The 24,092-nt window shown below is 36.2% G+C and overlaps 1 protein-coding gene across 1 annotated transcript in view; it reads left to right on the top strand.

Moving 5' to 3' along the window:
- Positions 1-24,092, top strand: part of OTOGL (otogelin like) — a 90,125-nt gene that overhangs the window by 32,823 nt on the left and 33,210 nt on the right. Inside the window, exons 26-32 of the mRNA XM_064421589.1 lie at positions 925-1,063; positions 14,859-14,993; positions 15,449-15,595; positions 17,258-17,377; positions 19,602-19,718; positions 22,432-22,588; positions 23,144-23,170. Coding sequence (XP_064277659.1) covers positions 925-1,063; positions 14,859-14,993; positions 15,449-15,595; positions 17,258-17,377; positions 19,602-19,718; positions 22,432-22,588; positions 23,144-23,170 — 842 coding nt within the window. The remainder of the gene's footprint in view (positions 1-924; positions 1,064-14,858; positions 14,994-15,448; positions 15,596-17,257; positions 17,378-19,601; positions 19,719-22,431; positions 22,589-23,143; positions 23,171-24,092) is intronic.

A 24,092-nucleotide genomic window follows, 5' to 3' on the forward strand; every position in this document is an offset into this window, starting at 1 on the left:
TTAGAGGATATATCTTTTATTAGGCTTACTGATAGACTTGGATAAAAAGGAAGACTTTGGGATGAGTGCCTTTTCAGATCTGAAAAGGAAGCTGAAGATATCCAAGTTAAAAAGCAGTCAAGAACAAATGCTTAATTACACACATATTTGTTAGTCTCTGAAATGAAGATGTGGCATTTTGCAGAATACAATATAATGAAAGACAACTAAGGAGAAAAAGAGAGATATGCTAATCTTGTAGCCAAAATATCTATAATCAGTTAAATGTATATTTAATAATGAAAAAAAAAATTGGCATGGCAAATTTTAATCAGTTAAAACCACATTGGCAAATCAACTGAGGATTTACACTTACACAAGCAAAAATAGAGGATGCCAGTACTACTTTAATATAAATTTGTGTAAGCCATTAAATATAGCTGACAGGAAAAGTAATCTTGTAAAATATCAGCATTAATTTTTTAAACTCATTCCATATTTGTCTGATATCCTGAAATCTTACAGGTAGCAACTGGAGGTATTTCCCTTTGAAAATTTGCAGACCTTTACCAAAATTTAGAAAAAATAGACTGCTAATGTTTTATGAATGAATGTGTTGTGGCATTGTGCCTTATCTGCACTGGAAGCAGTGATGGAAATAGTTGCATAAACCCTCCAAAGTTTGAGATTTTGCATTTATTTTTAGTGCATTTTTATTGTGCAGATGGGCTAATAACAAAATGTTCAGCACTTTTTTGCCATGGCATCACTAGTGTCTTCAGGATCAAAGCACAGTATATCTCTGTTTCAAGGTCTGAGAATTTTATTCCATTCCTGAATGGCATGTATGATTTGAAATAAAGAGCACAAGGAAGTATTTTCTTGAAAGTACACAGCAGAAGACTTCCATTATGAACAGATACTGATTGTTGGTTGTCCTTGCAGTGTTTGTCGGAGAGGCGTCTTCAACTGCACCAGTTACCCCTGCCCTGCTGTGTGCACCATCTATGGAGACCGGCACTACTACACCTTCGATGGGCTGGAGTATGATTATGTCAGTGACTGCCAAACTTACCTGCTAAAGGTAAGAGGATTGGTCACATGTTTTCTTGCATCCTCGAGAAAACTAGGATTTTGAACATCAGGAGTTGGTCTATAGAAACAAGCTAAGAAAACAGTTGTAGACCAGATGTGAAAGAAGAACCTGCACATGACATTTTGTGCTCATCTGTTTGAAAATGGTATGTGGGTGTGTTCTCTTCATATCTCTATGGTTTAGAGAAAAAGAAAAATCAATGTTTTCTGTACTACCTTAACCATGCTTTTGTCACAATGATCAAAGAATAACACTATAGAAACTCTTTGAACTAGGTATAATCCATAGATTTATTTAATAATTATCTATAAACCCTGCTTGGCCTAGGGTTAGTGATGAGCTCAGGCTGCTTGGAATTCTTCTTGAACATGATCTGCATCAGATCTGGATTGTATGTGTATAATAATATCAAACACAATGATTTCATAATTCAGCAGTGAAATCATTCATTGAGATTGTCTGGCAGCTACATGCTTATGTTCCTCATAGCACACATTTAGAGTACATTGCTAGCTTTTTGTTTAAAAATACCATTACTGACATTTAAAAATATAGTCTATCACTAAAACCACTATTGTTTATTATAATTGTTGCTATTTTAAGATTGTCTGTGTTCTCAGTTACAGTAATATGTTTAAAAGAATACTAATTTTCCTGACTGTCTAAGATTAAGAATAAAGCATAGTTTCTCAACAAAGACTACTGCAAATAGTTTACTTCAAGTATGTTTTAGTAGAGTAGTCACAGCTGTGAAATAAAATACATTGGTTCCAGATTTTTTGTGTGTGTTTAAAAAGAAAAAAAAAAAAAAGATATTTGGAAAAGAATAATACCTCACAGCAAATTCCTGGCATGTATCATATATGATCAAAGAGCTCTTACTCTTAGAGATATATGAACATTTGTACAAGCCTTCTTCCTTTAGGATGCAAAAAATAGGGGTTACATTACCTGTATGGGGTTACAATAGGGTTTACTTTGCCTGTATGATGATGTGGAAAGGTAGGTTATAATTTCTTAATTCTTGTGGCATTCATTCAGAGAGGTTTGTAAGACAAATCCGTGCTCCTTTTTCAAACTTTAGTATGATACTGGAATGTTTGGCTTTTATAATCAAAAATCACCTGTCACTCTACTGTGTAAGAAAGAACCTGTCTGGAAACAAACAATGGAGAGCGTTTGGCATTCAAGAATAAAGTTTGCAGCCAGATAATTAAGGCAAGTGGCACACTGCCAATGGGCCATTCTTTAGGTGAACATGACACAAATGGTGAAAATTGCCTACACAGATCTGCTTTTCAGACTTCTCAGACTTTTTTTTCAGCATTTCAAGCTTTTTTCCAAACTCAGCTAATGTGAGAAAGTATAGTCTAATTCGTTCACAATTTTGCTTTATTTTGTATATGGAACCTATATTGAATGATTATTTAGTACATATTAGGCACTGCAGAATTATATCTGGAACAGAAGATGTATCTGTGGGCTGATTTTTGGGTGGGAAATGTTTAGAGAATTTTTAAGGGGGAAAAAAAAAGAAAAAGAAACAAAGGATGGGATTTTATGGCAGATACTCCAGAGTTTTGAGGGAACTGAAACACACAGCTGATGAACTATGTGATATGCAATCCTGGAATCAGAGGAATGGAAGATGACAGGATAACCAAATATTTTTAAAGGAATTAATGGCTATTTTAAAAGGAATTAATGGCTAAAGGAACAGAGCAATATGTCTGATCTATATATGAAGGACCGTAATGGAAATTTTAATAAAGAGAAATTGCAATGGGGGAAGTGTGAACCACCCTTTTTTAAATAGAAGAAATTAATGTCTGAGGGGTATTCTGAGTTATTCTGTGACGTTAATATATGGATAAGAAAAATCAAGTTAATATGTATGTATTTTGGCTCAAAGACTTTTTGGAGAAAGACTTCAAGAAATATTTTTTTGAAATTACTCTCATATAGGACGAGAATGAATATTCTTTGAGACACAAATTCACAAAATCACAGAATGGGTCAGGTTGCAAAGGACCACAGTGGGTCATCTGGTCCAACCTCTCTGCTCAGGCAGGGTCATCCTAGAGCACATGGAACAGAATTGCGGTCAGACAGTTCTTCATTATGTCCACACCCTCTCTGGGCAATCTGTTCCAGTGCTCAGTTACCTCCACAGTAAAAATGTTCTTCCTTATATTAAGCAGAACTTGCTGTGCATCTCTCTCTGCCCATTGCCTCTTGTCCTGTTCCTTGGCTGAGAAGAGCCTGGTTCCATCCCCTTGACACCCTCCCTTAGACATTTATAAACTTTGATGACATCCCTTCTTAGTCATCTCTTCTGGAGGCTGAAAAGGCCCAGATTAATCATCCTTTCCTTGTAAGAGATATGCTGCCCTCTCTTCATCATCCTTCTTTCCCTCTGCTGAACTAATTACAAGTCAGAGGTTAAAACACAAGAATAAGTGGCCTTCTTTTTTCTTTTTTTTTTTTTTTTAGACGGGTGAAATCCCAGTGAAATCCCACAGGGTTCCATGCTGAGACCTGCACTCAGCAGCAGAAATAATTTTGAAAATGTGATGTGAGGATTGAGGTAGAGTATTCTGATGACAAAAATTCAGTCTGAATAGCTGAAACAAAAAATTCAGGAAATCTTATGGCAGAAAACAGTGCATAATAAAATAAAAGAGGAAATTCAACAAGTAAATGCAAACCAATGAACAGAAAATATCCCTGTAACTGTATTACCATTAAGTTAGGCACTAAATTAGCTACTATTATGCAGGAATGGATTTTATGTGAGGAAAAGAAATAAAACACATGTAATGGACATCTTCATAGTGGCAGCCTGAGTGATAATCACATTTGCTTTTATTTGTATATACACAATTACACTACACTTGTACCACATCCTGATGTGGTTAAGCTGCAATATATATGCAGACACGATAGCATGATTAGGCTGCTTTTGTTTGAAGTATTCTTTTTTACTTCTGAAGCAGGGATTTCCATGTCTCTCTCTCTGTATAATCCTCTTCCCTTATATTCCCCTCTCCTCCTACATTTTAAATAGTAGTGTCTAAGTAATGTGATTCTACCTTAAGCTACTATGTGTTGAGAAGGTATGTAAGAGACCCCTGACTCTTTTAGTCTGTTATCCGAATAGAGAAGACAGATGAAAGATGGAAAAGTATATATACAACTGCAAAATTTAAATTCTTTGCCTAACATCTTGGAGACACAGCTAGCCAAGGCAGTAGCACCCAAACTGTGCTACCTGTTCTATAAACCCTTTTTTTTTTTTTTTTTTTAAACACAATCACAGAATCACAGATTGATTTGGGTTGGAAGGGCAGTTTAAAGGTCTTCAAGTCCACCCCCTGCCATCAAGGTGTGTGCTTTAAATTTTCTGCCTGTAAAGTAAACAGATCATGGATTTCAGAGCTGCTAATACATTCCATTGATTTAATGCTAGTTTGCAGAACTGTTGCAAGGCTGATTTTTATGAATAACATGAAATTCTCACCAGACTCCTGAAACTGAAGCAGCTAAGGTGGCTGTAGTATTGTATATACAAAATTGTAATAAGTTTGTCCTTTCCCTTTTATCCTTTAATCTTTTTCCTGTAAGCAGTGGACTGCTTTGTTTGTACTAACAGAAGTACCTTAAAGGTGTTGTAGCAGGACAATAAGGAAAGTTATAGCTACAGTGAGTTTGTTGGCATAGGAACTCTTCCCGGATATAGAACTGAGTGCAAGAATTATAATCTGAATCCATTATCCCCAGAGGAATGATACTGTGCTGTTCCCATCCATGTTAACAGCCCTCACTGTTTGATTTGGCTGTTGGCCTTCCTAAATCTGATCTGTTTGAACAACTCTTTAATTTGTCATCATATTCCACTGTACCAAACAAAGAACTCATCCTTACCTTTATTATGTTTTAATAAGAAGCCCTTGCGCTCCTGTGGGAGAAAAATCAAGTATAAGCTTTCAGCTAATTATGAAACTTGTTTTCAACATCAGTGTCTCCTGTCAGGCCTTTTTGTTTAGGGTGACTGTAAGTGTATGAAAAAACCCTTTATAACTAGTTCAACAGATTTGTCCATTGGGCAGAAAATGACAGAAAATATTTAGATCAATAATTAAGGATATTAGTGCAGTAAGGTCTCATGAAATGATAAATTCACTATTATTAAGGAATTAGGAGTTACATTATACACTGAGATGTAAAGTCCCTGCATAGATGAATGACATTCACAGAGAAGACATCAATATTTTTTTAACATTTTAAAATCTCAGTTATTTTAAAGGCTAGAAAAAATCTCAGCAAACTCGTTTATCAGTGTACATCATGTAAACACTTCATTTTGCTAATCTAAATATGAAAGATAAAATTAAAAAAGTTTCTTACTTGAAAATATTAAAATATCTTTTTCTTCTGTGTCCTTGCTTTTTGTCTTATTTTACTCTCTTTTATGATGCTACATTCTTTCCTCCAAAAAATGGAGTTATTTTTCTGGCAAACTTTTTACTAGTTGCTGTCTGTTTCTTGCACTTACCTGTTTCATAGACTTCTGCTGTTACGGTAAAATCAAAGTCTTTCTATGACAAGTGTTGGCCTTTTTTATTTTTGTGGTGGTTTTCAGTCCTGCAGCTCAGAATTTTTATTAAGGCTTGTAGGGTCAGTGGACTTCGAGCACCTCAGACAGGTTCTCTTCTCTGAAACAGATGAAAATTTTTTCTCATTAAAAAAATTCCCCAAAAAATTATTGGTAGCATTTCTCAGGAAAAGTATTTTCTCTACTTTGGGGCAGATTTCAGCAGGAGTACAGAGGGATAAGCTACTCATCAGAATATTCTCAAATGAGAGGGTGCTCTGTTGCAATGCTCATGTGCCTTTTAAAAAAAAAACACCCCAAAACCCCCACTGAAATACATCCACTAACTTTAGGTTTCCACTAACCTTACGTTGTCAAGAAGGTCCTAAAGCACAGAAAGGTATGGGCTGTTTTGTTCCTATATCCTGAAAGATGAAGGTCAGCATAACTAAGGCCTCATCTTCAAGTATTTCTATTTAATAAATTAGATAGTCTTAAATTCAAAGTATGTGGTAAAAATATTTTCACTTTTTTTCACTTGTCATTGGGGATTTGAGCATTTTAAAGTCACCTTTTTAAGCTGTTTTGATACATGGAAACTCTTTTAAATCCAAAGTTGAAGGATTATGAAAGAAACAACCGTTTTGAACCATTTGATCAAAGAATCAAACCATTACGCCAATTAGAAGAGCAGATGTAACTCTTTTAGGTCAGCAGACATTACATAAGAGCCCATTTGTTAAGTTCATTTAACAAAACATACATCAGCTCAGGAACCACCACTACAGTTTCCCAAATGGTTCTTCTGTGGCTGAGCAGTCCCCAGAGCTGGATACCTGGACTGCTCTGGGGAATACAGCCAGGGAACTCTTCTCTTGCATTCCCCTTCTTTTGTAACTTGAAGCAATTCAAAGCCCTTAGTAAATTATACTTTTATAAGAGTGCTTAATACAGAGGTTGTTTGATGTAGTGATAATATTTTAGCCATTATTTGCTAATATATTTATCTTGAGTGGTAAATTTTTGAGATGATGACTGGGCATAAGCTGGAACAATCACACAGAAAGCAACAATTTTTCAATTACTCATTTGACACATCTGAGGAGTCAGAAGTAGGATTTATCCTGTGATCCCTATTGAAAATCTCTAATTTTTTTGTGCAGCTCTTTTTCAACATCATTTGTACCAGATAGCGAGACTGTAGATCCATGAAATTGGCAAAGTTGTAGAATTTAATATTTGTCATGGCCTCTCCCATAGCCTATTTGTAAAATAAATACATTCTTCTTGCTGTCAGTCACCCTATAGAAAATTAAAGCTGCAGGTTCATGGTTAATCAGCATTGTCAAGCTGACTATTCATAGGACAAATAGTTTCTTTTAATAGATTCTGGAGATTTTAATGGGAAAGTAAATAATGTTGAATTTGAAATGACAAATGTTTAAAATTGGACACCAGACTCTAAAAGTAATTTTTATTATTTCAGGGAATAAAACTGTACATGGGGTTTCAGTCAATGCCTTTAATTCTTTTAACATATCTGATCCTCAAGCAATATTCCCATGAGTAGTTTCATGAGTAAATGATCTACCAAAATATTTCCACCTAAAAACTTTTGTCAAATAATTTATAGCAGCAGTAACTGTGTAGAAATAATGTGTTGTGTGAAAATTTGTGCCCAAGAAAGAGACTACATTTCAGTGAAAAAAACTGTTTACTGTGAATACTTTGTTCTTGCTCTAGTTGCAAAGAATACCAATGGTTTGCTTTTCATTAGTCCCATGATTTCAGAGGAAACCATTCTAGATGCCCTCTTTTTTTCTGGGTCTCTGGAAGTCCTGTAAGGGTCAATAGCAAGCTTCCTCGGGGAGACATCCCTTTCCATCCTGTCTTCAGCTGTACCTGCTTTTCTATTTGTTCTATTCCTTCTGTGAGCAAAAGATCTGATTACAGTTGGCAATGGATTTATGCTCTGGTTCCATTTTCTTCAGATCAATGATTTCAGACTCAATTACCTCTACATGCCTTTCCGCCTCCACCACCTGATTCCCCAGACCATTAAATTATGCAGTGAATGAATCACTTTTATTCTCCAACAAAGGAAAGATTTCTTTCAATTTGTGCAGATTAGCATGGAGGGCTTCCAGGAAAGGCTTGGGGAAATTTTTCTTACCATGAGAATGGCAATTTGGTGGTGATGTGTGCATGGTGTGATTCAGAAGCTGGATTCCCTTACTGAGGAATTTGTTGTTTAGTGACCTTTTGCCTTGAATTTCTGATTTTGGGTTAATGTTCATCATCCAAAAGCTCTTATGCCATACTGACTTCACAGTGTTTTACTCTTATGGTTGCCTGAAAAGGCAGTTCACAGAATGGCTGCCTGAATTTGAGGGCCCCTGGTGGGTTCAGCTTCATGGACTGTTGATGACACAGCACAGTAAAAGATGAGCCAAGCCCAGAATGATGTGCTGCTGTTTCACAGCTGTGTGTGCAGCAGTAACACCCAGCTCTTCTCTGTCTTTGGAGGGGTGGGATGCTTGGGCCAGTCACCTGCATGTGCTGCTTAGTTTATGGCCTCTGACTCTCGGTGCTGGTGAACTATGGGAACTGTGAATTCAATTTATTCTGATTAAGGCCAGGATATGAGGTTTTTTGTTCTGAATATATAACAACTAAACTTCAGTAGTGTAAATGAACACATTTAATTTTTTTTATTAATATATATATATAATATATATATAATATATATATATATATTATATTATATATATTATATGTGTGTATATATATATTATATATATATTATATATATATATATTTATAAAATCTTTGTGCAAGTTTCAGCTTTCTAGCTTATGTAATTGTTTGCTGGAGCTCTTGTCCTTTATTTTCCTTTTGCATTTTATCATTACAACCAACAACAAAATATTAACATTTATCATGCACTTATTAATAAAACAACACTAACAGGTCTCATATAAATACATGCTTAGATATCAAAACGAACACCACAAACTCTGCTGCTGATTTGTAATTCAGAATAGCTCATATTACAGAATGTTTCTCTTGGAAACAAATACTCAAATGTTTCCAAATCTTCAGTCTTCAGAAGGTCTCATTTTTAATTAGAAAGGGATTGCAGTAATATGACCTGTGCAAAAGCTACATCTGATGCACAAGCAGGCAAAGTTAAGTAAATGAAATAAAAGGAAATATGATTTATTTTTTTTTTCTCAAAACTTTTAATATAGTTTTCTTAAAATACAAGAAAAGAAAATCAAAACTTTTTCAGTGATTGCTCTGTAGTGTTTTCAAAATTAAGAAACATGGAGTTAGAACAAGGTTCTAACTTATTTTAGGTAAATAAAGTAAAATATTTATTGTAATGTATTTTCATTATTATTAGATTTAAAAAAAAGGATTTTATTGTGGACAAACATTCAGAACACCCAAGAGCTCTATACTGTAAAAACATCTATTTGAAGAAAACTCAATGTATAAAGAAAATATTATATAATTATATGTTTTTCCTGTTGCTTGTATATATACTTACATATACATACTTGTCATACATATTTTTGGAGTTTTTGAGAGTTTATTCTGCCTGAGATGTAATTTTTTCAGAAGTCACTTTTATAGAAATAGGAAAGAGTTATCATGGATGCACTAGCAAACATCTGGAAGTTGTTTGAAGATAAGTCAGCAGCTTGAATAATCTCACTCCTCTTGAATTTTCATCAGTGAATCTACTCAGTCATATTGCTCTTCTCCTTTTCTACTCAGCTGTGCTTTAAAGCTAAAAATATCTCATATCTTACATGTGTACTGCAGGCTTCTTTGCCATATTTTGAGTGGCAATAATGTGCAGCCATGTAAAACATGTAGAGCAAAATAAAATTAATGTGCATTTGCATAAGAAATTTGGCTCTCAGGTTCTTAGTTCCTAAATGAGTTTTAGGGTTCTTTTTTTTCAATAGTTGTATAAAAATATAAAACATCAGTAGGAAAAAAGGTGCTGTTACAATTCCTTTTTTCTCTGCTCTCTCTCAAGTAAGGGGATCATCCACTATCTTTCCCATAATATTTTTTGCCAGCTTTCATGTGGATTTCTTCCCAAACTGAGACAGTGTGTTTCAGTGCCATCTGTTGACTCCAAGCAACATTGCTCCATTGTTTTAATAGCTGTGGGGAAGAACATTTACTGATACAAATTAGTATGGGATGCAAAAACAGGGATCAAATAAAGTTACCTGGACTGTATATATAGTTCTGGCAAGGTGTGGAAGAAATTAGGTGCACTAGCAAAACAAAGGAAGCCTTTCAATAAGAGATTTTTCTTCATGTAAATTAAAATTATTTTTGCATAATTAATGCATTTTCATTGATTATCTGGAGATCAAGTCCATAGAAAAATGGCACAGGAAACTAATAGAGCAAGAACAAGTTAGATGCCAAGGCATTTGTCTGCTCCCCAAAATAACTTCTATATTTACGTCCAAATGCTCACTAAATGAAGGCTAGGATGTTTTACTTCTCCTGGATTAAGCTCCCTGGAAGTAATAGTTTCAAATATTAAGTGCCTTCAGAAAAAACTCAGAGCCAATATACCACGACCAAGCTAATTCTGACTTTCCGTAAAATCTCCTGAAATATTAGATCCGAACAGAACTAAGGAATCTCCCTGACAATATGTAGGAGGGAGAAAGCGAATTCTACTTTTTAAACTATTTTATATTTTTTCAATATTTTTAGAACTTTGTGCACTTCACTTTGTGGCTATACATGAAAACACCTACAACATCATTAAAGCAAAAGGAAGATAGGCCTAATCCATCTCTATCCCACTCCCAGCATGTCCTTATATGCCTTTATAGCCACCCTAGTTTACAATTTTGTAGGGAATAGACCAAAAGTAATGGGTAAATCAGGGTACTGAAAATGCAAAAATTAGTCTTTACACTGACTGGTTAGAAAAATTTTAATGAAACTTTCAAAGAAATGAATACAGCCAATTAAATTGTCTTCTCCTAGGCTGCATTTTGACGATGTAAGCACACTACACAGAATTGTTATTAGTTAAAAGGGACAGAAAATTTCTAACTGGATATTGAAATAGAAAGTTTCTAACAAAAATAAACTCTTGCATTCCCAAGCACTGCTAAAAAAAAAAACCCCAAACCAACACCAAACCAGAAAAAGGAAAGCAGTGCTTTGCTTTTTTGACTAGGAAGAAATATGGAAAAAAAGTGCAGTGGAGTCTAGAAAAAGAATGTCCTGAGAATTGGGACTGACAATGAGCTTTTGACTGACTGCCCAGAGCTGTGACTCTGTCTTTTCTGTTGCTTGGCAACTCCATGTTATCACAAAGAAACTGATATTAAGTTGGAACAGGCTGGATATGGTAATTTACGTGGGAAGATACTCTTGCAGTGGGAAAACCATTTTATTTCTAGTTTCTGTCAGCATAAGTAGGTTTCACATGATGAACTGTAGTACATCCCCTACTGGGTGCATTTTACCTAAAAAGGTAAAGAGTGACTCTGCCTTGGAAAGAGGCTGTGCAGATAAAAACAAAACCAAAAAACCCCCACCTTGTTACTCATTAGACCTGCTCCTAGTGTCTACTCAGACATTTCTTCTAGTGGTAGCAACAAAAGCTTGTTTTCATATTTGTGTGGATTTAGTGCAGATTAGAGAGATGGAACTTGATCATTATCATTTATACCATCACATTCCCTAAGAACTCTTGAGATTTGCTTAAGACCTCCCTGTCTTATATAAACATCAGAAGATGATCCTCGCCTAATCTGAATAGTCTTTTCTTTTGCACTGGTAATAGTTAGGTGCTAAGTTTCAACTGCACTTTATTTCTTTTTTATTGAAAAAAGACACTGCATGTGCAGCACCTACAGAATAATTTGAAGACTGTGATAAAAACTGTCATTCAAGTGTGATTTTGTTGAGTGTTATATGGCTTGGAAAGGTGTCTATTGAGCTATATGGAGAGAACAGAAAGAGTGTATGTAAAGCAAATAATTTTCTGAAAGCTTAGAGCCATAAGAGACATGGAATCCATAATGATATTTTTATGTTTGGGTTTAGGTCTAAGATTTAATTAGAAAAAGAGAAAGCACAGAAGATTCAGGATTTAATACAAAGCCCTTTTTTCTTAAATGTCTGATTTACTCATAACTCTATTGAACCACTAGCACAGTCTCTCTGCATATCTGTCCTGCATAATTTCTAGTAATTTAACACCATCATGCAGTCCTACAAGTAAGGAAGTACTTCACATGTATTCAGGACTCCCTGTTCTGGCTTTGGTCAGCAAAACACTTCCTGGCTCCAGGATTCTCTGTACTGCAGAGTTAAATTGAAATATAACTCACTTTGTGCTCTTGGCTCAAATCCCAACCATATACAAAAACTTCTGACTTGAGTATGTTGATGCTGTTCAGCTGAAGGGATTGGCCTGGACTGCCAGAAGGCACAGGCAGCAGTTCAGTTAGCATAGCTAATATAGCTATCAGCTGCTGCCTCAAGGACTTGTCTTTATTGCCAAAAAAGGTGTATTTTTACTGTGGGATAATTAACCTGATTTAACTATCTAATTTAAAATCAAGCTCTTAATTTCTTTTCTTACAGGGAAGACATTGCTTCCCTATTAACTCAGAGTCCCTTTTTGCTGAGACTTAGCTAACTGAAGAGGGGTGACCTGTGCAGTGAAAAGAGCTCACAATGTCCTAGGCATCAAATAGACCCAGAGACTGCAAGCAAAGTCCTTCTCTGCACTGTGCCGTGGTGGGGAGTAACTCCTTTTCTCACTTTTCAGTTGCCCAGCACAGAATGTATCAGCTTGCATCCTGCCTACCAAACTAATGAGATTGTCTCCTTTTTAATTTACCACATCACATCCAATAAATCAAAAAATGCTCTGGGCTGTTATCTGACTTGGAGGGGAATAATTGGTACTCACTCCAGCAGCAGGCCTGGTTTAATTAAAGCATAGTGTATTTCCCAATAAGGTAGTGACCAATTTTATTTTTAGTGCAACCTACAACAACTTTACAACAAAATGGAACAGATAAGCTTCACTTCACCTTGAATACTTTGATACTTTTAAACTGAGTTCCCATGGTAAATCATTGAGATCTGGTTTCCTACACCCCCTTACCTCTAAGCAGTTAGTGAATAACTTTACCCACTGTAACTGTTGCCTTCCAAGCTAACTGCTGGCAACAACCATGTTTCCTAAGCCCAGGCATTAGGGTAACACAGAGCTTGCAGGCAGTTTCCCACAAATTGTGCACATCACAGTCACAAGCACTTCCTTGCTCTAGAGTGTTTTCTATGCTGGGTAGCAGCATCCTCTGGCTTGTGGGCCATGCTAGACTAAGGGTAGCAAAGCAATAGCACCTCTTCTGTGTGGCAAAGAAATACCTCTATACTTTCCATCATCTGGGGTTGGGTTGTTTTGGTTTTTTTTTTAAATTTTAGATTGGAAGTGTTCTTTAAAGGATTTGGTGACTATTACTAAGAAAAGTTACACAAACTGCTTCCTACGGCACCTTTGTTTTCTGCATGGAGAATGTTTCTCCCTGATGAGGAAAAATTACTGATTTTTTTAATACTTGAATTCTGATGAACACAGAATAAATAAGGGTACAAATGTGAGACAGACAAGAAATAGTTATGAGTAAGTAGCCAGCAACTTTTGGGGGTACACTGAGCAAGGCAGTGGAATATTGACCACAGGAGGGAGCGAAGCTCTGGGGTAATGCTATGGGCAGACACCAAGGTGCCTCCTGTTGTGGCCAAGTGGAGCTCTTCAAGAGCATTGCTGGGAGCCAAGAGTAGTTCCCAGGACTGGGGAGATGCTGAGAGCCATCATTTCCATCTTGCACACCATGCCCATTAGCACCTCCAATTAGTTTCATCTAATCATAGTCTCAGAGAGTATGTTCAAAAGAGGGTGGGAGCCAGAAGAGTTTTAGCAAAAAGAGAACCTTTCTGTTCTCAGCACTACCCAAGTGTCCCATATAAGACTAGATTAGTCAGTGGGTGCTACTTGCCACTTCCAAGATTTTTTATTTCATGTCTGTGTCTCAATTTACTTAAAAATTGAACCAGATTCAGAAACAGTGTCTCATATTAATAGTAACAGTGGCTCATATTAATGTTATGAAGTTAACTTTCTCAAGTAATTTATATAGTTATGGCTGCTTGTTGATTTGCAAGGATTTGTACAGAAATGGACAGGGAAACAAATTAAAATAGGAAATAATAGGAATAACTCAACTTCATTTTTTTGGTGGTAGTGTTAGCAACTGAAAAGACAGTTCATCTCCTTTATTCAAATAAAATCTTAGCATGGAGAATTGCAAGGTGCATATGTGTTTCCCTCAGGATAGAGAAGAACCACAGAAGTTGTAGGCAAATAAACAGGTGTGTTGAGCCAAGGTGCAAAGGTGATTTTTTTGTGCCTAGAATGCAAAAGTAATGAACGGGCTAGAGCCAAAAGGTATAGGATTGGGAAGGCAGTACATTTGAGTTTGAAGTACCAAACCACCAGTAAATCAGCACAACAAAGTATTCAAATCTTCAAAATGTTAAAATAACCCCACCCTACAAACAAAAATATTGGCAGAAACCTTTACGCCCTCCAAAAACATTAAGTATGACTCATGGTTTTGTGAATTTTGATGTGTGGTGGCACAGAAACAGTTCTATCTATTACTGACAGATGGAAGGTTTCTTGGTTTTAACAACATGAAAACAACTTGATCTCATGTACCTTGGTTTAAAAATAAAGCTCTTTTTATAGCATGTCTGAATTTCGACAACCATACTGTGCTGTAAATATTAAATTCCAAGTAAAAGCATATTTTAAAAGCCTAAATCAGACTCTTATTTTAGGGCTAGCCTGATCATCTGAGTTTGTGAAGTTTTCAGCAAGAGGAGTCACAGCTCCTTGTGTTTAACTCCAGAGTTTGTGGGTTCAGTTTTGAATTTAAAAAGGCTTACCTGATTTGGTAACTTGCTTAAATTTAATTTCAAATGTGTGTAAATTTTAAAGTATCTTTTTTTTTTTTCTTTCCTTTTTTTTTGTGATGGTAAGCATAGAATAAATCTGCTGGAGTGAAATGCAATTGAATATATAAGTAAAATTATTTCTTCTTAATGTTGCAGAGCACAGATAACTCAAATATATCTATAATTGCTCAGAACAAAAAGTGCTTTGACAATGATATTGTTTGCTCAAAGAATGTTTTCATCACTGTTGGAGACACAGAGATTTATTTTAGTGAACCTTCTGAGAAGCAGGTTAGTTATTTTCTTTCCTTTTTTGGTTGCCCTTTAAGATAAGCACTGCAAATTTACAGCTCTAAAGGAGCAGGTTTTTGGAAAGCATCTCTCAGTCTGAGTTAATGTAGTACAAGTGTTTAGGCCTAGATAAAGCAGCAGGTCCCAGGACACACTTTTTTTTTTTTTCTCTTTTTTTTTTCAAGTTCTATTTGTCATACAAAGAAGATTGCCCAAAAGTCTCAAGGAGTTGAAACATACTGGCATTTATGAGTTTCTTTCCAGTTGATTTAGAAAGAGAAACTAAAGTATGAAGCAAACTTGAATGACTGAAAAGACAAAATATCAAAGTATTAAACAACAGTTCTACTAATATTATTGATTCAGCTATATGCTAACGTATTCTTCAATATGTAGTCTACTGTTATGTGGTAGCATTACTTTAGTAGATCTTAATTAATATTCATTTGTGTCAGAACAACCTAGGAGCACAAGACAACAAATCTAACTATCAGCTCTGGAAGGCTGGATATTACACTGTGATACACTTTCCAGAACAGGACATCACAATTCTGTGGGATAAGAAGACAATGATGCATGTAAAAGTTGGACCTCGATGGAAGGTGAGCCAAAATATAAACCTGAGATTTTGTGTTGATTCTCTATATTGTTAATGTGATCTTTTATTGAATAACTGTGATAGTTTTTTCTTCAAGACTAGCTTTCCCAGTGATATAGCTTGTTCAGCTGCTAGTATTTCCCAGGCAAGAAGAGATGGAGAAAGTGACTTCTGAAGAGAGGGAGTGGTTTCTGCATGTACGCTCACTCTGGTGCTCGATACACTGCAGCCTTGGAGATACGCAGTGATCCAGCTCTGACTCAAAGATAACTTTGGGGGCTGGAAGGGAGGGGTAGTTTTTGAGTTACCCAGTTCACTGTATGTTTTCATTGGCTAAAGCAAATGTAAAAGAAACTTCTGTGCCCAGTGACATGGAGGATGGCAAGTGTGTAGTAGATTGCATTAGACTGATGGTGGAACTGCAGCCTGGGATGTAGTAGAGGCTTCTGAGATGAACAGATAGAGTCACATATTTGCTTTAATTTAAAAAGACATAATGCAGAAAAAGATCTAGAAAAAAACTTACATTTAAACCTAATGGATATATCGTGACAGGATTCAGTCATGATGCAGGGAGGAATTCAAGGCTCCTTTTTCTCCCAGTTGCTCTTCTCTTTTCCATTCCTATATCATGTAATTTGGTGTCTCTGCAACTCATTCATTGGGTGCTGGCAGAATAACCATATCAATGCAATTCAGAATTACATTGCTCTTTGTTTCAAATATGAATATGTGTATGAAGATGGGGTTTATTCAGCAAAAGAAAAAAAGCATGCTATGCTAGAATACAGTATCAGATTTTTTGAAGTGTGAGTCAAAGCTATACTGACCATCTAATGTGGTTTTCAAGAAAAATTATTATAGGCTTCTGTCCAAATAGCAATAAAATACTTAATTCACCAGCAAGTTGATTTACCAACCATCAATACACACAGAGAAAAAAAAAAAGGTCTTCTGTTTTTGAGTAAGCTAGCAGGGAGCTGAGTTCTACAGGTTACATTTAGGAACACAAATACTTCCAGTTCTTTCTGTTTCCAATGGCTGGTTCTTTCAGAGGTTTCAGTTCAGTAAGATGTCTGAAGCAGACTTTAAGAAAAAAGAACTCATTAGTGTGAGCCACAACATCCTAAAAATCCAACTCTACTTTTTATTGGGTTACAGGAATGTCTATTTTCCTATATATTTATATGTGTATGCATGTATACATAGTTTTTCCATCAGCAGCATATGCCCAAGAAAAGAAAGTTGCAGCTGTCTCTTTTATAATTGCTACTACAAATGTTCTATTGTGAACTAAAATTAGAGGCAGCAAGTTTTAATGACAATAACTAGTCAGGCTTCACAATCATGAGGTAATTCACCTGAACTTTTGACTTTTGGACTGGAATCACTACTGAGCTTTCAGAAAAAAATATTACTAGATTCCAGTCTGTTTCCACAGGCAGGCAGTAAGAAAAAGTTCTGGAAAATAAGCAGAAAACCACTGATTTATGTTAAAAGGTATTTGCAATATGAAACTGCAGGCATAGCAGAGTGTCAGATATTTTCAAAGGATAAGTCAGATTTAAATTCACCCTTTTTACTTAAAAATTTTAATATTCCATGTGTGTCATTTGTGCCAATTATTGGCAGTAAGTTTATTAAAAAACATTTTTTTCTCTTTCAGGGCAAACTGGCAGGCTTGTGTGGGAATTTTGACAAATATACTTCAAATGATCTGACTACATCAAACAACATGGAGGTGAGAAATGCACAGGTGTTTGGAGACAGCTGGGTATTAGGACAGGTAAGTCTGATGTCCAACAAAAATATAGAGAAAAAAGATTATAACTTTAATTGGTAAATGAGCACATTATAAGCACATGATGTACAGGTATTTTCTAAAATTATGGTCCCTGTATTAAGAGCATATTTTAATTTTTGTGTCTGTAGATATGAAATGTGATAACAATATAGTAAGTCATAGCAAACAGATACAGACTTTAAATGGTACCAAACAATCTCTTTAGGGAAGGATATATTTTCCCCCGTGTAAGACAATTATAGCTGTCTGCATTTCAGTGTAGGTACATTGCTTCTAATATTTTTGATTCACCCCAATTTTAAAAACAATTGTAATTTCTCTGGGGTTGGAGGCATCAGGATACTGAAAGTAAACAGAATCTGACTGCTGGAAAAAAGAGGCCTGAAAGAGTTTCTTTCTGAACACTGAATATAAAATGAAGATTTATTTTAGTGGCACTTTGTAAACAGAATAAACTGACAAAGTCGAGGTGGCAAAGGGATGGCCAGATAAGGCTCAGAACAGCAACAGGCACAACCCAGCATGGAAACTTGGTTTCTGAGGAGAAGGTAGGAGGATGCTGCAGGGAGTGAATGGTTTATAACACCATTTGGTGTTCTAAATGGTTTACAACACACATTTATGGTGCAATTCCGGTTCATAACACAGGAGAATAGGTATTGCATTAATTTGTGCTGAGAAGATGTAAAGTTTTATAGCCTTGTGGGCCTCCTGAAATGTCATTATTTGTAATGCACTCCCTTTGGATATCTGTCAGGACCAGTTTTTAATCTGTTCCCTCCTTTACACAGCAGGAAATTGACCAAATATCTCTCACCTTATGAAAGAATGTTTTGGAATAAAGATTTTGAGACTTCTCTGTCTCAATATCTCCCTTTTGGTATATTTTATTCTACATAAAATGTTTAAATTTCATAAGCAAACAAGGCAAATGTGTAGTGTTATACTGCTCATCTAGAAGGTCCTACATAAACAAATGTGTGAATACTTTATATCAAGTTAATGAATTTTTCTTTTTCAATTTATCAATTCAGCGGCTCCCTTAAACTGCTGTATAGGGTTTGCACAGCACATTAACTTGTAGGATGTTATAATTTTGCTTATACATCTCAGACTTGCACTTCACTTTTTGGTGGAAATACATATCTGTAAAATCTCATGTGGTCTCCTGATCTCTGTCTGCCAGAGCACTCAGGATCTAAGTTCAGCCTTGGTCTTGCTGGTTGGTTGTGCTCAGACTTGGCAATTCATCTGCCCCTGCTGTAGGCCTTGGGGATTTTTTCAGAAAGGACCTTTAGCCTATTGTAAAGATGTATCCTGGTCACCATTTCTGAAAAATTGAAATACTGTAAAGGAGTATTTGATAGCTGGAGGGCTAGAACTCAGCTCTGCTACTGGAAAATGTGCTTGTGTTAGCACTGTGAAGCATGCAGGGCTTCTCCTTCCTGAGAGTGGCAGCACATATGCTCACAGCAGTGTCTGAGCACCTGCCCAGGAGGGCAGCACACTGGGTGGCTGCACTGCAGCTGAGGCTGCTGTGCACACCCCAACTATGCCTATGCATTCATTGTCACCCGCTCCTGGTGCATTACACCCACCTTGCCTGCTGCGCCAACACAGCATGGTTTCAGATGAACTTGTGTTCTCTGAGCTGTGTCCTTTTCCTATATTTTTCAGTTCTTTTTTTTTTTCTTTTTGAAGAGATCCTAGAAGTGATGTAGTTGTATCTCACCAATTTTTGAGTTATCATGATGATCTTTGACTCTGTATTTTAATGAGTTGCTCCCTTCCTACCACTGCTTCTTTATTTGAACTTACAGGGCTAAAGCCATCTGTAGTATGGCTCCATTTAAAGTCAGTGAAAACCACCCAGGATGGATTTGGACCATGTTTTTGTTTGTGATGTTACAGTTGGTTGCTCTGGTAATGATTATAATGTGTCACAAAGAAAACATTTTGTCTTTATGCACTGAGCAGACAGCAGGAACATTTTAGTGCTTTAGAGCAAAACACAAAGATTCTTTTTTGGTGCAAATGTTTTCAATTATAAAAACAAATCAAGGAAAGAAGATGAAGAGGCTAGAACTGAATTTTTTTTATTTTCTGATTATGAAAGTATTGAAATTTATGATATTATGGTGTACCTGAGTCTGTGATAAACACACCTACCTATAAAATATTTGTGGGTTTTTTGCTTGTTTTCAAGTGCAAGAGCCCAAATGAAACACTGAGACCATGTGAAGTACATCAAAGCAAGTTCCCTTATGCAAAAAAGGAATGCTCAATTTTATACAGTGATCTTTTTGCACCTTGTCGCAATGTGGTAAGTTTATTAAATATCTAAGATTGCTCTAATGAAAATAGTAAAATTCCAGTAATTAATTTCTTCTTGTCAGTACCCTTAGTCTGAATGTGAGGATACAGAGTAAAGCCCTGCAAGTATCTCTGTGTGGGTGGGCTACATTTGTGCAGAGGTCCCTGCTCCATTCAAGACTGGAATCTAAACATAAAAGTGGTAACAGAGTTGTGAGCTAGTCTACTGAATAATCAAGGTTCTAGGCTCTTTAGGTTTTATTTATACCTTTTATCTATAAAAGTAGCCAACTTTTGCAGATTGGAAATCTGTATAAATGGAGGGATTCTAAAGTAAGTATATGTGTAATGCACCTACAGCCTAGTTCAAATGGTTTTATTTTGTTGTGTCCTGCTTTATAGAGAAAGAAATATGAGAGAGCAAGATTTCTGCTTTCGAGCTATCAGTATTTTTAATTGTTTGGCAGTTTATTGTCTGGTTTTATCAAAACTCTGAGGTTTGGTATCCTTGTTTTCCCAATACCTGGCTGAGTATGAATTACAAGAGTTACAAGAATGTCCTTCAGTTCAGTCTAGACAAGATGGGGACAACACTATTTTGTGTGGTAATCTTTTATTGCATTTTAATCCACCCATTATCTATGCAAGACATGCTTTATACATTTTTCTCTCTTTCTAATTTTAGCCTCTCAGTGGTATTTAGGTGCTTCTTTACACCTGAACAAGCAAGAATCACTACAACATTTCATCTCAGTCTCCTAATTTCTTCATGATTATTGATGCTAAATGAGATCATTAGCTGTCTCAGCTGAACCTCCTGACTTTCAGGACTGAAGCTGCATATCAACATGTTTAGGAATGTGCCTGTGAAGGAGGTTGCAGTAGCTTAACCCAAGAGATTTATTAATGTTGACTTAAGTTACTATGCAAAGAATTTTTTGAGCATGTGCCTGAGAACATAGTGATGAGTGTATTTTTGAAGTGGCAAATAATAAATAAAAATGGAAATTTTAAGAGCCTTTAAGAAACTGCATTATTATTACAATTTAGAAAGATCTTTTCTCTTGAACATTCATTTTCCATATCTTATCCATATTGTGATTAGAATTTGAAAATATTATGCCAGAAATTTAGCATAATTATGTTAAAAATCTATGCCAGGGACATGTAATTTAATTAGTAATAAAGTATTTCCACACGTATGCATCTATCTTGTATGGGAGAGTCTGTAAAGTAAACATCTTTGTGTGTTTTTAGAACCTATTAATCAGCATGTGAAAGTACAGCTCCTGCAAATGTAATGTAGAGTGACCTCCCATCAAGGGCATGTGCAGCTCACTGCTGGGTGGGGAACAGGGTGCCAAGAAAAAAGCCCAAGTAGAGACTGACACTGGGGACATGGAAAGAACAGAAAACACAGATGGGGGTTTCCAATGTCCTTATTGTTGCTCCTGCTGTGTGGGTGGAAGATCCTGCAGTGCATGTAGGAAAGCTCCTGTGTGTGGGACAGGCTGTAACACCATTTGCAGGGAGAGAAAATATTGCATTTCTGGCTGGTGGCAACTGGTGGATTGCAGTTGCCTAGATAAGCACTGAATTCAGAGGGTCTCAGGAACCTGACCAGGGAGAAAAAAGGATCATCCTCCTAATTCCTGAACTCAGCAGGAACTTTGGCCCGAGGCTTCCAGTTTACTGCTGACCCATGGAGAAATGCTGTTCTGCAGGCATGAGACACAGATTGAGATATTTGGAGCCAGTTTGCTGTCAGGTGATTTCTATAAAGCTACTACTGTCACTTTCAATGGAGCTAGTTCTCATGTGTGTCCCCCACATCCCCAGTGGTATCCCTGTTTTCAAAACAAGAAAAAGAATGAAAGCACAATAACATCTCTCTGCCCCTGATCAGTCCCTGCCAGCTTCTAGCAACTGCCAGCTGAGAAGCTGTCTTCATGTTAGATAAGTAGTGCTTTGTTACTGTGGTGGTATTTCTGTAATCTGACGTGTGCCATTTGAGTGCTTTACAGCTGAGCTAGACCAGAGACTAAACTGAAGAGAAGCATTGCTTTAAACATTCCATGTGTTGAGTAAGAACACTGTTTTGGAAATGTTCCTCAACATTACAAAAAATATTATTTAAACTCAAGAAATAGTGCATCATGTAGAATCATGAAATATTGTGATAAGATTTTAGAGAACATGGATTTCTGATCTAATGAAGTTTTGTGGGCAATTTACATTAAAATCTTGATAAGTGCAGAAATCTTTTATTTTCTGCACGTGTCATCAGTGGTCTTAAGCTTTCTTCCCCTGGGAAACCTCCCCTCTATAAATTATTACTTTAACAACTTGGTAATCAGAGTCACAGCTCTGATTTTATTGATGTTCATGCAAAACTGACAGGATGACTACAGATGGCAGTGTTTGCCTTATAAAAACAGAACTGCCAGCTTCAATAACTCTTTAAAATTGATGAACAGCAAGTGTGTGGACAAACATGTTTGTTTGAAATCACTGATTGAATTTTTCTTTTGACCTTTAACTTAAGTATAAGCTGATCTTTTTTAGTGTATATGTAAGTGTGTAGGAATATGCCCAAACTTTGGAAAATACCTTATTTTTGTGTTTAATTCTTTCAGTCAGTCAAGAAGTAAAACTCCTGCTGCAACAGGAATTTGTACAGCTCATGCAATTAAGTCAGCTGTTTTTGTTCTTCCTCCCTCCAGATTGATGTGACTTCTTTTATCAAGAATTGTCACACAGATACATGCAACTGCAATCTTGGTGGGGACTGTGAGTGTCTGTGTACCAGTATTGCAGCTTATGCCCACAAGTGCTGCCAGCAAGGAGCAGCGATTCACTGGCGATCTCCTCTGCTCTGTGGTAGGTACCTGGGCTGGCCACGCTCCAGAGCTCATTTCACAGGCATCTTGGACTTTTTTTCTGCCCAATTATACAACTATGACAGAAGGAGGTGGATAATAAACATAGTTCCCATCTCTCAGGATGTCTCTGTGGTAGCTGTGTCATCCTTATATACCCAAATTCACTTTCTTGCTGAAAAGGGCTGGCTGTACTTAGGATGTCTTAGTGCAGAGACTGTGGGAAAGGCTCTGCTGGATGTCCATTTTTCTGTGTAGGGCTCCAAAGAGATCCAGTCTGATATTTTCGTTTACAGCAAGAAGGGTTCTTAGCTGTAGAATAATTCCTGCTTCAGGTCTGCTGTCACTGGATAAAAGTCTGAGAAAATAAAATTACTGACTGAAATATCTTGTGGGACATGAAACTTCCTCTCCTGAAATGAGCTTTACATATTTAGGATAGAGAGATACATGGATTCTCTTGTTACTTTGTAATAATAATAATAGTAATAGTAACAGTAATAGTAATAGTAGTGATAATAGCAATAATAATATGCTTGTTTCCTTTTTCTTTTAGCTTATGACTGTGAATATTACAACCAAGGTATGTGCTATTTGATATTATTGTTTAAAAAACTTGATTAATTTATGGGCTTTTTCTTTGACTTGATGTATGTAGTTTTAAAATTACTTTTATTTTTAATGACTGAAGGTTAGTGGCCCAGCTTTGTTGAATGATCCTAGTAATCCCTAGTGCCTCCATTAATAAGTTCATAAGGTTCGGTGTGGGGGTGTGGATTGATCCATCATCCTACAACATATGGTAGCAGTCAGGGAAAAGTTCTAGAAGGACATTTCCTTGGGTTTGTACTGTAAATTTCAGAGCTGGGACGTACAATATTTAGACATTGATGGGCTATGAGATTTTGTGCACAAGCGTCACAATACTGTACTGTAAAAAGAACAGTACCTTGGAATGAGAGTGGTATTCATTCCACAGAATGAATTCCTGTGTCGTCCCCTCTAATATTTGGATGCTGTGCACATGCTTTGTAGGGAGCAAAAGATATTGAAAAGGGAAAGTTGACTAATTGCAGTGATTGAATGAATCTGAATTTTAATGTATCTTTTTGATGATTAGGATAAGACTTGCATCTTATAATAAGGATCATTATAGAGATTATTTTTTCTCCTCCCTTCTGGCCTACTACAGTAGTAGCATATAGATCTTGCTAGGTGACTTCCCACAATTACTTTGTAATAGGGAATTTTATCCTACTCAAAAAGGTTTGAGGACATGGCTTTCATGGCAATCATGGCAGTGGTCTTAAAGGTCTATTCTGACCTTAATTATTCTATGATGCAATGAAAAAGTGGGAAGGAGTACTGGTTTTGGCTAATTTTTTTCATATGGCTAACATGAATTTAATAATATATTTGGTATTTGTGATGACAGTAGTGTTTCAGCTACTGCTTACATAGATAAAGGTTTTCCCAGTTCTCATGCTGATCCACCAGTAGGCAAG

This window comes from Passer domesticus, chromosome 5 (genome assembly GCF_036417665.1).
Source record: "Passer domesticus isolate bPasDom1 chromosome 5, bPasDom1.hap1, whole genome shotgun sequence".
Taxonomy (NCBI): Eukaryota; Metazoa; Chordata; class Aves; order Passeriformes; family Passeridae; genus Passer; species Passer domesticus.